Genomic DNA, 16,503 nt, shown 5'->3' with positions numbered 1-16,503 from the left:
GCTGCAGCTTCCAGAATCCGTGTTCATCTGTATGAAATGGGTGTAACCAGATCCGCAGCCTGACAGCAGATCAGCAGCCGGTGCAATGGAGCAGCACGGCTTTGGTGTCCATCGAGGGAGGAATCCCTCCTGGCTGTGCTTTGGACCAGAAACCTCCCACAGGGTGGTTGGTTGAATACTTGGAACGTGACTCCATGTATAGCGTGATAAGTAGAACGGCTACAGCAGGCGTTATGCATAAATAGGAGATTCATCGTAGCCCTTCAGCACTGCACAGGGAAAGCAGAAAGCCCCAGGAGATTCATTTGATTTTAGGAGATTAAGCGTCAGCCTCTGGAACCGAAACGAGCCCAACGTGCTGCCCTGCGCCGAACGCGTTGGGCCGGAAGGGAACTTCCCCCCAACGGCACTCCGGATCCCGGCAATTGGGCCGCATTACGGAGGCTGCGAGCACCGACGCTCCGCCTCACCGCCCCGCTCGGAGCTCCATTGCCGCCCGCCCCTCGGCGCTTCCCGCCCCGCTCCTCCATTGGCGCCCGCGGCGGTGACGCGGTCGCTGCGCCGTCGCAGCCGGGGCCCGGTGCCGCTGGCGGAGGCGATGCCGAAGCGCTCGTGTCCCTTCGGGGACGCGGCCCCGCTGCAGCTGAAGACCCGCGTGGGGCCGAGGGAGCTGAGCCGCGGGGTGCGGGGCGAGGAGTATCGCCGGGAGATCTACGGTGAGACGGGGAGGGAAGGAAAGGGCGGGTGAAGGGCCGCGGCCGCCCGTAACCCGCCTCTCGTGTCCGCCGGCAGAGCGCACCCGGCAGCTGCTGTTCAGGGGCGCTCAGACGTGCATGGAGGCCGCCTGGCCCGCCGCGCCCCGCGCCGCCAGCCGCTCCCCGGAGCCGGAGTCGGGAGGGGAAAGCGTGGGACGGCGCCGGAGCGCGCAGCTGCAGATCGGGCCCGACGGGAAACTGCGGAGGTGCGCGGCCGCCGCGGAGAGGGGTGAGTGGAGCCAGGGAGCGGGGCCGTGGAGTGGAGTCATGGAGTGGAGCCATGGAGCGGTGGAGCGGGACCGGGACCGGGGCCGGGCGGCACGAGCGCCTCTCCTCACGGAGCCGGGCTGAGGGAGCCGCGGGCGGGAGAGGAGACGGCCTTGGGGGCCACATTGCGTCCTTCCAGTACTTAAAGGGAGTAAACTGGAAAGAGTCCGACTTCTTACGCGGTCTGATAGTGATAGTGCAAGGAGGAAGGGCGTTTAACTGCGAGAAGGAAGATTTAGGTGAGGTGTTTGGAAGAAATGCTTTACTCGGAGGGTTTTACTCTGCTGCCCAGAGAGCTGTGGGTGCCCCATCCCTGGAGGTGCCCAAAGCCGGCCTACATGGGGACCTGATTACCCTGAGCTGGTGGGGGTAACCAGCCCACGGCAGGGGATGGAGCTCAGTCTTTAAGGTCCCTTCCAGCCTAAGCCATTCTGTGTGTCTGTGCTGGTGTCAGCTGGGCTGTGTTTCAAAGTGCTGCTGCCCTCAGCTGCAGTACCAAGCAGAGCTGATGAGTTCCTGCTGTTCTTAGAGCTCTCTGGTTCTCTCTGTTTTCCTAGTTTCCTAATCGCATCTTTTCTAAGCAGTTCCTCCAGTGGGAGTTTCCAAAGCCTGCTCCTCCTGCGTAAGAGCTGCTGATGTGAAGGAAGCGTGTGCACAGTGCGACCGGTTCGTGTGCCAGAGCTGCAGCAGGGTCTGCAGCTGCTGTAATGCTGTTACCTGCTCCCTGTGCTCCATCACTGAGTAAGTGCCTTTGGAGTTCTTGCCTTCTTGTCGCTCCGTGCACCCTGACAACCTGCTGTAGTTCATGAAGCCTCAGCAGTCATCGAGCTCATACATCCAATCGACTGAAACTCTTTGGATATTGAATTAGGAGCAATAAAACTGTGTGAAACGTGGGGAATGAAATGCCTGCGTGAAGTTAGTTTCATCGATCTTAATGAAAGCCTAGTTCAGCTTTTCATTTATGTGCTCAAGGTGGCAATTAGTCCTCTTGCTGTTTCAACAGCAGCGTCCTATTCTGGCCAGTGATGAGCAAATGCGCTCCCAAGGAGTGACGTTAAGAGCTGCATGTTGTCATTAAGGGTGCTGTGATGTAAAGAAGGTGTTGTGCTGGGAGTCACGTGGTTACTGTTCCCAATGGGGTAGAACTGCATTCTGTTTGTGTTCCAAGAACGGTGGACGCACTCTGACTGTTTGTTTTTCTTTCTTCTTCTTTTTCTCCCCCCCCTCCAGCTACGGTGATGTTGGTGAGCAAATTCTCTGCAATGGCTGTTCAATATTTCAAGTCTGAAACCAGGTGAAATAGCCTTTAGTGCTAAACCGTCTGTACATTTCATTTCCTTACGGCTGGCCAGTTAATGCTTTTAGCCTGTGAGTCGATTATGGGATTTCTATGTTTTATATCTTTATATTGTACTTTTTAATATTGTAGTTAAATAAACTTTTATATTTTGAGGATTTCTGCGTTGTTTTGAGTCAGCTCTTGCTTTGCTCACGTTTATGTTTGTCTGGAATGGGCTACTTTGTGCTCTTACCTGCTATTCCTTGTGTCACACAGAAGTCAGTGTCTCTCATTGCTCATATCGGGACACTCTTTTTGTGGATCAGCATAGAAACGGTGTGTTCCTCTTGTGCTTCCAGGTGAGTGTAGGTCTATCCTGAGCACAGAAGATGCAGTGAACTAGTTATAGTAGTCAGCCACACCTGAAGGGTTTTCCAGATAGAGAATTTGCTAATTTCTAGCTAGATTTTCTTGTTGTATGTCTTATCGTTATTGACAAGCCTGAGTGGTTTTAATTGCATTTCAATAATCTCTTTGGTAGAGGAGAGCTCTGGGCAGCATTGCCGGGGCCTCATTGCCTTCTGAGTAAAGAATTTCTTCCCGTTATTTAATCTAAACCCTCACTTCTTCAGTTTAAAGCCGCTACCCCCTGTCCTACACCCTTATAAAAGGTCAATCTCCTGCTTTCAGAAGTCTCCTTGAAGTATTTGAAAGGCTGCAGTCAGGTCTCACCGGAGAACAACACGCTGCTTATCTTCAGTTTCCAAGCACTGCAACTAACTGACCGAGTTCTCTAACGCAGGGTAGGCTGTTGTTGCTCAATAGCAAAGCTTCCTACTGCACATGGCCTGGCTTTTGGATATGACAACCAGAGTGAGGCCTTGGTGGAGGAGGATCCCTTTGATCTTCCTGATGGTGTAACTTGTTTCCTTGTTTGGATAACTTGTATGAGGTATTTGAACCAGAGTTCACTAGTTCCTACTGCAGCCTCGATTCTGAGGACTGTTTGCCCCGCAAAACAAAAAGTAACCAAGTCTGAGTCCATGGAGTGAGCGAATAGTGGAAGTGTGTGCGGATGTGAATTAATTGCACAGCATGGAAGATGTGTGTTCATTAGCACAGCCACACGATGCCCAGGGAGCAGCTGGAAGAGAATGGAAGGAGCAGGGATGATTTTGCATTGGAGCGGTGCGTTGTGCAGGCAAGACATATTTAGTGATGACCAATTCACTTATCTGGACTCAGAATATGTGGGGAAAGAGTGCTTTTCTGTGCTTATATGTCTCTAAAGACTGGAATTCTCATTGATGAGGAAAGCTCCAACTCTTGTTTTGCCCTCCTGAGGTGACCAGGTGGAGGAGGGACCGGTAACTCCTTTTTTGGTGAAGAAGAATCTTTAATTGGAAGGTCTGAGCTTCTTCTCTTTGTGCTTTTAATGCCTATTCAGAAACCCTTCCATGCTGCGATGAACGGTAGAGAAAGAGAAACAATCTGTTACAACTGGACAGGAAAACATTTTTTACACTGTGCTTTACAGTGTATGTTTTTCAGACACTTGTTCAGTGCAAAGCGTTGAAGAACAGTTTGTGTGGCATTGAGAGCAGTGGTGGTTCTTTGAGGAGCTGCTATATTGATGGGTAAGAGCAGCCTGCAGTAATGATTTGGATGGATACAGAGCTTCTTTTAAAGCCTGTATGGTGTAATAAACGTCACAGAGCCCAGTTTTGTGTCTTGAAGTGAACTGACCTACTCAGGACTGGCCTATACATACAGTTTGTGCGCTATGTTTGCTAGTCAGGAGATACCAAGAACCAGCATCAGTCTAGGAGTGCTTTAAGCCTGCTGACTTTGTGACCTACAGGTGATGCAACCCAATGTTGGCCCCCTGGTTTGGGAGGTGTGAATCTGGGTGAACGGCTCGGACAGCGCTTTACTCTCCGCTTTCCCGAAGTTGTTTTGTGTTCCGTCCACACGGTGGCGATACTTCGTTAGTTTTGCACGTTCTCACCGAATCCCGCCCCGGGGGGCAGAGCGACTCCTGTACTGCAGGTTGGGGGCAGCACAGCAGCAAAGAGCTTTGCGGCAATGAACGCGGCTGTCCCGGTGGGCATGTCGCAAACGGCACAAAAACGTGTTGGGCAGCGTTAGCAAGAGCAGAGCCAGCGTGATCGCCATAGAGCACGAGATGCAGAGATGCTGCTGCTACGCACCGAGGCTCGGTTGTCCTGAGGATCACGCAGTGCAGGGAGGTGCTGCTGACAGGCAGGAAGCCTGGCCCTCCCCATTTTACAGATAGGGCATGTCTGTGGCCTTATGTCACAAGCAGGAGTATTTTGGGATTATACATCTGAGTCTTTGCACGGGCTGCTTTTGAAGACTGAAGAATTTATGGCACCATTGAAACTCTTTGACCCGTTCCATTCTTCCGCTGTTCTGTGCACTGACTACTGATAACCCTTAGAAATGAGGAACTGGTAGAAGGATGTGTGGTCTGAATGTGTCCACTCTTGCATCCTGTTTACTTTGCTACAACTACTCGTGTGATGAAACTTACTCATATCCTTAGCGTTCTGACGGGTTGTGCTGTTGTGTGCAGGGCTCTGCAGAGTATATGCTTACGAGCCTATAGAAATAGTTCAGTTTTCAAACAGGTATCTTGCATACACAGAAGTACATTCATTTTTCTTATCTCGGTCCCAAAGAGTTTCACTTCAGATGCTTGATTCTCCCACGCTTTCTTGCACTGAGTAATATCTTGCTAAATGAGTAATCTAATTGTTCTTATATCTCTTTCCATAATAGCAACATTATTTACTGTCACAAACCAGATTGGAAAATAGCTTTAAAGCCAGTGAAAGAAATAAAGTTAGAAACTTGGGCTGGTCTTTTGGAGGAGCACCGTTTAGAGGCACGTTATTGCGGTACAGTGCAAGAATAAATACAGCTGAAAGTATATTCAATGTGCAAGTGTTCATGGACTCCTCACTGATGGGCTTCTCACTTTCTTCATGATGTTCCATGTTCAGCTGCATTAATTAAATTCAGGGTTGCTCTGGGGCTTGGTTGAATGTAGTTTCATGTGTTGCTGCTTACAGGGGGAGTTTTAGATAGATGCTCTAGTAAGATTTTGACAAGACCTTTGTAATTCAGTTCCATAGGAAAATACTTTGCTAATGTGTTCGTATCAGCACTATTCTACCTGTGTTATTTTGGGCTTCACCCATCCAATGAGACCAAGAACAGGAATCTTTTGTAAAGCAAATGAGAGGGACTTCAATTATTTACAGCCACGAGTCTCCCTCAGTGTTTATTCCCTGCTCGTTCGTAGTGTTGAGTCTGCATTTTTTCAGATCTACTGACTTTGTCCTTTTCTGTGCTGGTAGATGTGGGTACAGCAAGGACTTGGGCGCTTCTGTCCACCTTCATGCAAACAGATCTTCCCTTTGCTGCTATGGTTCTGTCTGTCTCTCCTGAAGAGGTCAGCTGAGCTCACCATGCTGTCCCTTCCTTGCTGATGGTGTTTGTAAGCTGCTGTAAAATGACGTCGTTTCTGTTTCTTTCACCTTTTCCTTAGTTCCAGATATTGCCTCCAGTTGCGCTTTGCGGTGCGACCACAGCTTATATGCAGGAGGTGTGACTTTGGACTTTATCCGAAGCTTCCGTAGTGTTAATCTAACAGGTAGCGTCTGCTGTCCAAGTTAAACGATAGCTTTCATAATGAGTGCTTCAGAAATGAGACCGCCTCCCAATGGTTTTAGTGGCATACATCACTTGCACATGGAAACTAGTTCAATCTTCAACATTCACTCTCTGTATTTTCTTGCGAATTCCGGTTCTTGCAAAGCTTTTAACTTCATTCCTCCACTCCGAATATTTTCATCGTTTGCTTAACTCATGCTACCATCTGTTGTTCAGTAACTGCTCGGAGCCAAGAGGGCTGATGGAGATCTGAGTTCTCTTAGATCAGCACTTGGCACTGTGGGGTTTTTCACAACCCAACAAGCAGTTCCAACAGCTGCATGTATGAATCACTGAAGTTATGGTACCCTGCAGCACTCCCTAAGAATGGGTTTTGGCAGTCTGGTCAGATGCCACACAAGTGAGAGTGCTGTGAACCGAGCTTCTTGGAAGGTGTGACATTAATTTAAGGTACCTATTTCGATCCTTGTTTTAATACAACGTGGGTCCATTGTTGCTCAGAATGCTTTTGAAACACCTCGATTACATACAGGAATTTAGCATTAATTATAAAACATACTCAGTAAGCTGGGAGGACTGTTGTTGTTTGTTACAGAAGCCTATTCTGACACGCTCCCTGTGCTATTTCACGTTACTGAGAGATCCTTTGCCCCAGCAGAACTGCTGTTCACATGCACTCGTCTCAGTCTATATTTAATCCTGTCTGCAGCAGTATTGTATTTCAGTTGTTTCAGTCAGGTTAGCTTAGCTGCGGATACACCCTCGATTACGTTCCACGTTGATTGAGAGACTCACTATCCTTTACTGCTCTTCTGCAAACGCTACAAGACCTCATTTCAGTGGGAGCTGAGCAGGTGCTACAACAGCTCTTAAAGGTCTGGTTCAAGAGGGGAGTGTGGGCTCCTTGCTGCTTTCAGAGCATCTCGCTGGGTGCATGAGCACAAAGCCCAAAGCATTGTGTTTTCTGCTGGTGTAAATCAGCCCGGATCTGGTCCTGCATAGAAGTAGTTACGCGTTGGTGCTGTCAGTGTTTAATGATAACCATTGCTTTGGCTCAGTACTTCGCATAAAGCCATTTGCAGAAGAATTTATGGAGTCCATATGTTTGTATTTCACTGAGCTGCCTAAATAAGGTGTGTGTGGTGGGACGATATATACAATGTTTTGTCTTGGTTTTATTTTGAAGCTGCGTTTGCAGACTGGCTGGAGCCAAGCAGGGTAAGGGTAGGATAGGACTGTATCATCCAGGAACAGGGGGCCGAGTCTTCCCTTCCCTCTGTGGGCAATTTCCACAGTTCCTTTAAGAAACTGAGATCAGTGCGTACCCAGGGGATGATGAGGGAGCGGTGCCAAAGACGGCCTCAGTCCTGCAGTTAAGCAGGATGGGAAAGGATATGATTAAGTCCTGTGCTCCAGGAGTTTGATTTTTCTTTTCGTGTATTCATTTACTGAGCCTGACTGCAGGCCTCTCACAGTGCATCACAGACAGGATTCTACAGGAAGCTTCTTGCCCTCAAGGTTTCTGGAGTGGTCCTGTGGTTTTGGGTGGGCTTCAGTACTGTACATCTTGTAGCACAGCCACCATGCTCGGGCAGCAGGGACAGCAGCCCATGGTCAGAGCCTTCTTCCAGTCCATGCACAGTGCCTGTGTTAGTAGAAGAAGGAAGGAATACCTGACAGGCTTTAGCATAACTCCTTTCACTCATTAAATCCACACTCGTCTGAGATGAAGGCAAGAGGCCTAGCGGCTTCTTTATAGCATTTGCAATGGAGCTGAGCTGTGTGTGGCGTTCCTGAACTCTCTGCAGTGACCTGAAGCTCAGAGCACCGCCCAAGAGAAATTAATTACCGAAACTGACGCAGGATCTCTTACTTTACACACCTGCTTGAAGGGACTGTGGAAGGTCTGAAATATGCCTGCTTAGCCTAAGAAAGACTAAGTGAAGACAGGGAAAGAGGAAGGAAACCATTTCTTCTTGTGTGCTGATGGGAAGGAGGGAGGTATCATAAGGAAAACACCAGAAGACAAAATGAAGAGTATTAGTACTCAGATAAAACTTACTAACTTAAAAGTAGGCAAATGGGGAGAGGGGATGGGATAGAGAAAACTGGTCTCGGTGTGGTGGGGAAGTGAGAGCCCACCTCCGTGTGCCAGCTTTTTTCTGCTCCCAAGAGAGATGTGCTGTGCAGGAGACAGACAGATGGCACCACCATTGCCTGTGCTCCTGTGGGGGATTTTTCCAGATGGGGAGCTGGAAGCTTCTTTGTGCTGTTACAGCTTTCCTCTCTAGCAGCTTTTGGCCGCTCAGGGCCTCTACCAGTCTGCGTACTCGGATCATATGCTCCTTATACACGCACACGTCTTGCTACTGCATGAATTACAGCTGAACCTGTTGGAAAATTGGGTCCGTTTGTATCCAGGGTGTTCTTCACACTTGAAAAGTATCCTTGTTGCCTTTTCTTCTTATAACGTGTTCTGTCACAATAAAGAGATTGCTAACAAAAACTGAGCTACCAGCACTGATCTTAAGGCAAAGCTGGCAGGACTGTTTTACACTGAGGAACCTCGCATGACTGAAGAAGGAGGAGAAACCCAAGGAAGGCCATTCTAAATACCAGGCTGGCACCTCTGATCTGCCCTTCCTTTACACTTAGAAATGAGCACAGGAAGTAAAACTTTGGAAAGGGAACGTGATCTCCAGTTCTACAATCAACTGCAGGGAGGGACTGAGTTCGATCCCTTTCTCTAAGTTATTCATTACATTTATGAACATCTCACCTGTGTACATAAGCGCATCTTTTTGGCTTGGTTTTTTGCTTCCCTTCCTCTGCAGCTTTCCATATGTAACAAGTGACCTTGCTCTTTCTGCTCCATTTCCATCCAGTTTCATTCTGTGCTCATTACTGGTTTGGCGCCTGATGTTGCGGTCTTCCTGGTTAGTTTCCTTTCCTCGGGAACAAGGAGAAGGCAAAACAGCAGCAGATTAAAAAACATGGAAAGGCAACTGCAGGCAGCAACCATCCTTAAAGACAGCATCGCTCCAATTTCATTATTGGAATTCATGAAGGGGCTCGTTCTGATCTTTCTGCACATCCACGAGTTCTTTACAATCATCAACTCAGCAAATAAATACATTAGAGAAGTTTGCTGTTGTTTAAAGGAGAAAAAAAAAAACCCAACAACAATAGGATTGGGGACATGAATGAAAAACTGCAAACCATCAGACAAACGGAATGACTGGGCTTACATTTAATACAGGAAGGCGTTGATAGAGTCCATCTCCAGCAAAGACATGAAACAACCCTTCTGTGAGGGAAAAACCGAGAGTAAGTGGTGCCATCACAGACAAAGTCCTTCATCTGGCCCCCAAGGGACAACACCACGATGGGGACCAGCAGTAAATAACCACCCAAATAAAGAAAAAGGAGAGGGAAAAGGCACGCGGGGACTACTGTAATGAAATGGCTTCGTTTAAAATGATTCCAAACACAGAGCAACCAGTCATCACCTGATTAGAATGCGACATATGTTCCATTAGACAGAACTACGAAACGTCTGTACACTCAGCTGCATTTGGGATAATAAGCTCTCATTTGCTATAGGCACTGCATGTTCTTTTCGTTTTACTTCTAGTGGCAATTAACCTCCCTGTTATTAAGAAAATTGAGCTCAAAGTGGAAGACAAACACACTCATTTGCAACGCTGAAGGAACAAGATCCTTTCACATATGCTCATTTCTTCAAATGTGTTTTTACCTCCAAAGCTCTTTAAGATACAGCGGAGCAAATCAAACCTTCCTCCTCTCTTACTGATTCCCAAACTTCTCGGGCAGAAACCCCCACAACTCTCACAGGCTTTTCATGTCAGCGAGCTCTGCGTCTCCAGCTGCTCGGGGCTCACATTCCCACTGCAGATGGTGACCTCCATCCTAAGGAAGTCCTGCTGCTGGAGGTAAAATCCCAAAGCTTCAAACAATCGAGGAAAGTTTTCCATCTATAACAAAAAAATAGTAGTTGGAAAAGTGGGAGCAAATCCCAAGAGCGCCTCTGTGGGCCTGCATGAGAGCAGCACAGCAGCTGGAGCACACGTGGAGCTCCTGGAAAGACAACGATGTAGAAAGGAAAGTGAAGCAGCAGCGGTTTGCTTCGTTGTGAGGGGTGAGAGGTCAGTTTAGCACTCAAAGCACAGCGGTCTCCTCCCAGCTTAGAGAAAGAACAGCTTGCTGAGCCTGACGGGACCGTAACGAACAGTTACGTCTTAGCACATGCAATGGGATTTGCAGGATCACCTGGCTTTGGCCAAAGTGTCTTAGCCCCAATTAGCAGAAGCAGCAGTGCATGTTCTGAGCGGCGTTCAGCTAAGCAGATCTCTGGACTGCAGTTAGCAGCTCAGAGACGCTGCTTGTTTACATGCTGTTGCCTATGTAAGTTTTTCTCCTGTTTTCTCCAGAGTTTACAGCCAGGTTCTCAGGCTGCCACACACACCTGCGAGCAATGTTCTGCATTCGGGAGGTGGAGCACTCAGCATGCAGCACCTTCACCAGTCCCTAGAAAGGAAGCAGTGTTATGTGTTGTGCACTGGCCAGCATGACTGAAGTAGGAATACCCTTAGGTCTGCGGCCTCAGTCAGTCATTGCTGCTAGCATCAGGAGGACAGCAGAGCGAGGCCCGTCCTCCTTTACCTCAAGAATGCTTCCACAGCAGGCCATATTTCACTTCACAGCTTTACCAAAACCACCGTTACATCACAGTCAGCACAGAGATGCAACAACCAAGGACAAGGACAAGAAGCTAAAATCCTTTCACCAACTCTCGAAACGGGAACAACCGTTGCATCCATACGGATTCAGAAGGCTCCTACTACAATAAATAAGAACCTAACGTGTTAAAGCAAGTTTTATTGAAGTATCTGGAGGGAAACTTCCATATCATAAGTAAAAATACTAGAGTTGAACATTGTTAAAAAAAAAAAAGTAACGATGACGGTTCTCTGTGCAAACACAGCAGGCTCTGATGGAAAGGGGGAAGCAAAGGGGTTCAGAATATACGCCTTTCCAAACAAAAATCAAATGCTACTGAACGGTGGTACACGGCATCGGCTTTTATACAGTCAAGAGAACAACAAAAAAATAAACCAACACAACCAAACAACAACCAAGAAAGCAATTTAAGAGAACGCAACCTACAATGGAATAAATTCATTCGCGGGAGAGACAGAATAAGACTGCTTTGATGGGAATTACAAAGAAACGGATACAACAAAAGTAGGGCGCGGGGGGGTTTTCCACTACGGTTAAAAAAAAAATGAAGAAACAAAGAAACAAAAAAATGAATTCACTTTTTGAACACCATTATTATTCCAACACGGATGAAGTTCCAACCTGGGTTTTGTTTTTTTTTTTCCTTATACATGGGAAACACTGTTAAAGTGAATCTTCAAGAGTGAGAAGGCACCGTGAACTGTCAGCTGATACCTTTAATGCACACTCAAGAAAGAGGAAATGATCTGGCATGATGCAAAAAAAACCAAAAAAAATCATTAAGTGTTTATATATATTCATATATCTTTTCATAACAACAACAAAAAAAAGCGGCAACAAGTCATTACTTCAGTGCCAAAATGGACGTCTGCCTGGGCAACTCGCTCGGTCAGATGGTTTCTCACGTAGACCTGTATGGTATTTGTATACAGTGGTGAAAGCGGGTGATTCTGTGTTGTTGCAGTTCATATTAATTGGTAAATGAAGCATTTGCTATGTTCTGAGAAGCCAATCCTATGGAGTATTCCTAAACTACACAGATGGAATAATTAAATGCGCTGTCCTGACCGGAATACTCATCTGTACTACGCAGCAATGGACCAGATTCCACTGGGTTCGGTTTGATATGTAATGTCTTGTAGCAGATGTTATAACAAAAATAACTTTTGCTTTTTGATTTACCTCACTGAGGCCATTAATGCTGTTCCTATCGTTGGTTTTCTGGAGCTGGATGACACTTCGACTGCTGTCCAAAATGAGTTTGAACCTTAATTCCTCCAGAGTTTGTTCACTTTGTTGCTTCTATTATTGCACTAACTACTAAAGTCTTATATCTTCCTATATAAATCTAATTGTTCAGAGTGCAGATTCTATATTTAGACAATGAACTGTATGAAATAAATAAAACGAGGGGATTTTCTGGTCAGAGTTGCTGATATGTTGAATACCTTAATTAATTCTAAAGTAAACAGTTTTGGTGCATATTCTTACCTACGGTCGTTCAGCATAAGAGCCTTGACGTAATACTTTACGAATGGATTTGTTTTCCTTCTCAAAAATGCATCAAAGAATTGTTTTAAATACAGAATCTGTGAGGCTTCCTACAAATTCATCTAAATCGTAATACAAACACAGTTTGTAATTCAGATAATATAGAAAGTTCTCTAGTGTCCATTGAAGTAAGGTCCCCAAAATGCAGTCTGTTTTGTTTCTGAGTGGGAAAACACTGCAAAACATTAAGCGGTTCCACTGGCTGAATAGGAGAACTGAGGAAAATGAGGTCTTCTCTCATTGTCTACACAATCCATGCTGTCATCTGGAGGAAGAAAAACAAACAAAACAAACCCATTAGACAGCATTTGGTTCTTTTTTTCAGTGTACACAAACAAACATCGAGATAACACACAGTAAATTTCTCGCAGAAAATTCAGTGTTGGTTTCTTCTTCCACAGCTAGAAAGGACAAAGAGACATTGAGTCTGAAATCTCCCCCCGTTCACTGGCTATCATAGAAGATCCTGACTCTATGCTCGCTGTGAAATGGCTGTTTGGATGCCTATTTAAAACTGCTGGGGGGTTTCATCGCTTAGCTTCACATCTTCAGTGTTCTGAATCTTTGGCAGTTGCTATTTCAAAGTACTGAACACGCTCCATCAGAATGAAAGGCTGACTGAGAACGGACATCAGCCCAAACTCAACCGACTGTTTGCATGCACAGTGTGTGAACAGATGTCCGCAGTAAAGCTCACGGACGGAGCTTTTTTCCCCAGCTGAGGGCTATGTAGATTTTGAAAGGACAACAGTAAAAGAAACTCTGGTATCTTCTAAAATGGGTTTTCCATCTCTGAAGCAGGAAAGGTACGTGGGAAGTTTCACATTCATTCTGAAATTCACACAAGTTCTTGGTCAGATACACGAAGACACAGAGGTTTGTTTTTTTTCACATGTTCTAAAGAGGCCGGGTAACCTTACAGCAAATCATTTCTGCTGGTCTGGAAAAGACAGTGGGAAACGTTTGAGAGAACTTTACCTTGGTCAGGAGGAGTGATTGTAATCATCTGCGCTGTAAATTCTTCATCAAAGTATCTGGTATCTGTTTCCGATGTAACTTGTGGCTTAAACGGAGGTACAAGCTATGAAGAACAGAAAAATACTGTTTGTTTACAGGTTCGTGAAGGACTGCTCCAAGCAGGCAGGGTCTGAAGCACGGTTATAAGCTACAATGGCTTAAAAAAACCCCAACAATCCATAATAAAGGGACAGTATGCATTAAGGCTAGGGGTGCACTTATGAGGCCTTCAAGACATTGTGCCTCTAGAATATAATTGTGCAGAGAAAATCCTACACTCCTGATGTCAAGTAATAAGCAACGTACATATAAGAGTTGAAAATGAGCAGTCTATACTGCTTCTCTTCCTAATTATATGCAAATTTAGTCTGATTTACACTTGAGGAGGCTGAAAAGGAAGCCAGCAACTGCAAACTGATCAGTAATGCTTGCAGAGAAGTCACAGAATCGTCTGAGTTGGAAGGGTCCTTTAAAGGCCATCCAGTCCAACTCCCCTGCAGTGAGCAGGGACACCCACAGCTCCATCAAGTGCTCAGAGCCCCAGCCAGCCTGACCTTGGATTTGTACAGGGATGGGGCATCCACCATCTCTCTGGGCAGCCCATGCCAGTGCCTCACCACCCTCACTGTAAAAAACTTCTCCCCGATATCCAGTCTAAACCTCCCCCCCGTTAGTTTGAAACCATTTACCTTGTCCTATCACAACAGCCCATCCCCTTATCCTTCACAACCCCCTTTTAGATACTGAAAGGTCTTCCCCAAAGATGCTCTTCTCCAGGCTGCACGCACAGCCTCAGCTCTTGCAGCCTGTCCCCCCCTTGGATCATTTCTGTGGCCTTCCTCTGGACACAGACCAATAGGTTCACATCTCTCCCATGCTGAGGAATACAGGTGGTAACACTCACACAAAAATTCCAGCTACAGTTACTGTGCCCCAGCAGCTCAAAACACCCACTGGGCAGCAGCCTGGAGCAGCCTGAGAGAACTTGGGTCACAGCAGCAGCTACATTCAGCATTGTGCTCCAAATCCCCGAAAAGCCATTCTATGTAAACTCTGAACTTAAAAAATAAATAAAAAATAAACCCATCATCCTCTCGTTACAGCGCTGTTTGGGTCCTATTCTTGAAATGCACTTGGGCAGAAGGGCCAGAAATCATTCATGTGTACATAGGCAAGCACTGGCAACAGGAACTCCAGATGGAGCTGAGCTGCTTGAATGGGGCTGGAGGAGGAGAAAGCCTGGGAAGCGGGGTGCCAGAGCCGGCTGCATGCAGATGCACAGAGCTGGAACACATACAATTTTGGAGGGCAAAGTCTCCAGGATTCAGACCTTGCTCACCTCCCCGCCGCATGATTACATGAGGATCACGATGTAAACACTGCCCTCAGCCTGCCCACAGAGGGCACGCACAGCTCGGCGCTGGGCTTCGGGTCGCCCACCACTGGGGTTAAACGCGGCCATCTTTTAATAGCGCTGAGCCACACCAGGCAACAATTCTGGAGCGTGATTGAGGAAGTGTATGGCTTCCAAGCTGAAACCGCAGGGAAAGGTTCATCTGGGCAAGTGGTAAATGGCTCCGACTGGAATTAAGCAGTGACCCTGAGATGCACTTTTGCTCTTGCACAAATAAAGCGACAGAAACCACTACCTGGAAAATATCATCAAATCTTGAATGCGCAAAGGGTCTCTTTTCCACCTTCACATCTAAGCTGAAGGAAAGCTGAGGAATCATCTGCTTGGCAAGTCAGCTAATAGGAAAATCAGTGCCTTCCAGCTCCTCGTTAGCCTTCTTTTTGAGAGCACCTAACAGCGCTGTCCTGACTTTCACACACGACAATACAGCCCCTTCTTTTTCAATGTAAAGCCTCAACACATATGGCTTTATTTCCAAATACAAAGCAGCATTCTCCAGTTTAAAACCAATCTTTAAATACTGAGGGACGTACAAATTCTATCTTTATTACAGAAGGGAGCAAAATTACAGTACGTATTCATCATCCCTTTTTAATTGCTAATTATTCTCTGTTTCCAAGTATGGCTTCAAGGAGCCTGGAAACGTTCCTGTAAAAAAAAATAGGTCGGTCTTTATGTCCTGAATTTAAAACGGAACAGGAAACCGGATATCCCAAAGCCAGTAGTCCCTCTGAGCCCTGCAGTCCTCCCGGAGCTATTGAAGAGGGAATGCTGCGCATTGTAATGTTAATAACGCTATTCTCCATCAAGTCAAACCTGCACATAATGCATAAAGCCCCGCTGAGGATGAGTATTATTTATCATATTATCTCTATTCTTTCACCTCATGGCAGTTTTCTGCCTGTTACCTTAAAGTGAACCTGGGTATGCTGTTTCACAAGCCCTGTGTGCGTGTGCACACGAAGCTCGGTCTGTCCTTTTTTAAGCTGAGGGTGGGTTGGGCATGGCAGAGCTCCCAGCCGCTGTGGCTTGCTTTGCACAGCACACAGTGATTTAGGACTTGGGCACTGCAGCAGACACCTGAACCGTGCACATCAGAGTGACTTGGAGCAGCAGCCCTAAGTCAGAACGCATGTGTAATGGGCGACTGCTGCCTGGATCATTTCTTCCTTTTATTTTAGGATCTGTTAAAAGCAATTTGAGACAGATTATGATGCACCCACAAGACAAAATTCTTTTCCTAGCTGTCAAATTCAGAACATTAAGCTGGAAACAGAGGGGAAGCCGCAGAAAGCTACAATGCTGGCTTTAGCAAGCAAATATGTTGCTTTACTGAAAAGCTGTCACTGCAATAGCTCTGCAGCTCAACCAGCAGAGAGGTGCCACCTGTAGCCTCCCACTGCTGCAGACCGGCTTGATACCCGCAGGCTTATGCTGGCTTAAGAGGCAAAAGAGCCCAGCAAAACCCACATGTGATGAACATCTCGTTGCGCACGTCTCACTTGTGGATGGGCAAAACACTGCACATTGAACTGCACCTTTTGTTACACCAGAGACAAATAGCAGCACTTTTCCACAACAACCTAATGAATATTTTACATTCTCGGGACAACCTCAGTTATGAAAAACCACTTAGAGCACAGCTCTGTTCCCAAAAAGCTTCATTACAAAGCAAGCGTTCTTGAGTACCCTAAAACTGCACTCATAAACGTATCTGCTATTTTCTGGAGATGGGGGGTAACCCAGCTGAGCGCACA

The 16,503-nt window shown here is 46.6% G+C and overlaps 2 protein-coding genes across 2 annotated transcripts in view; one reads left to right on the top strand and one right to left on the bottom strand.

Annotated features, from left to right (window-relative positions):
- Positions 1-304: 304 nt before the first annotated feature.
- On the top strand, positions 305-2,480 carry SIVA1 (SIVA1 apoptosis inducing factor). The gene is made up of 4 exons (XM_072338491.1): positions 305-716; positions 793-984; positions 1,607-1,763; positions 2,256-2,480. Exons 1-4 carry the CDS (start codon positions 599-601, stop codon positions 2,311-2,313), a joined length of 525 nt encoding a protein of 174 aa, XP_072194592.1. The 5' UTR covers positions 305-598; the 3' UTR covers positions 2,314-2,480.
- An 8,407-nt stretch (positions 2,481-10,887) lies between these two features.
- Positions 10,888-16,503, bottom strand: part of AKT1 (AKT serine/threonine kinase 1) — a 68,844-nt gene continuing 63,228 nt past the window's right edge. Inside the window, exons 13-14 of the mRNA XM_072337601.1 lie at positions 13,294-13,396; positions 10,888-12,580 (exon numbers count right to left, since the gene is read on the bottom strand). Coding sequence (XP_072193702.1) covers positions 12,501-12,580; positions 13,294-13,396 — 183 coding nt within the window. The 3' untranslated portion in view covers positions 10,888-12,500. The remainder of the gene's footprint in view (positions 12,581-13,293; positions 13,397-16,503) is intronic.

This window comes from Excalfactoria chinensis, chromosome 5 (genome assembly GCF_039878825.1).
Source record: "Excalfactoria chinensis isolate bCotChi1 chromosome 5, bCotChi1.hap2, whole genome shotgun sequence".
In the NCBI taxonomy this organism is placed as follows: Eukaryota; Metazoa; Chordata; class Aves; order Galliformes; family Phasianidae; genus Excalfactoria; species Excalfactoria chinensis.
The sequence above is the reverse complement of the archived record's forward strand: the minus strand, read 5'-3'. Positions and strand labels throughout refer to the sequence as shown.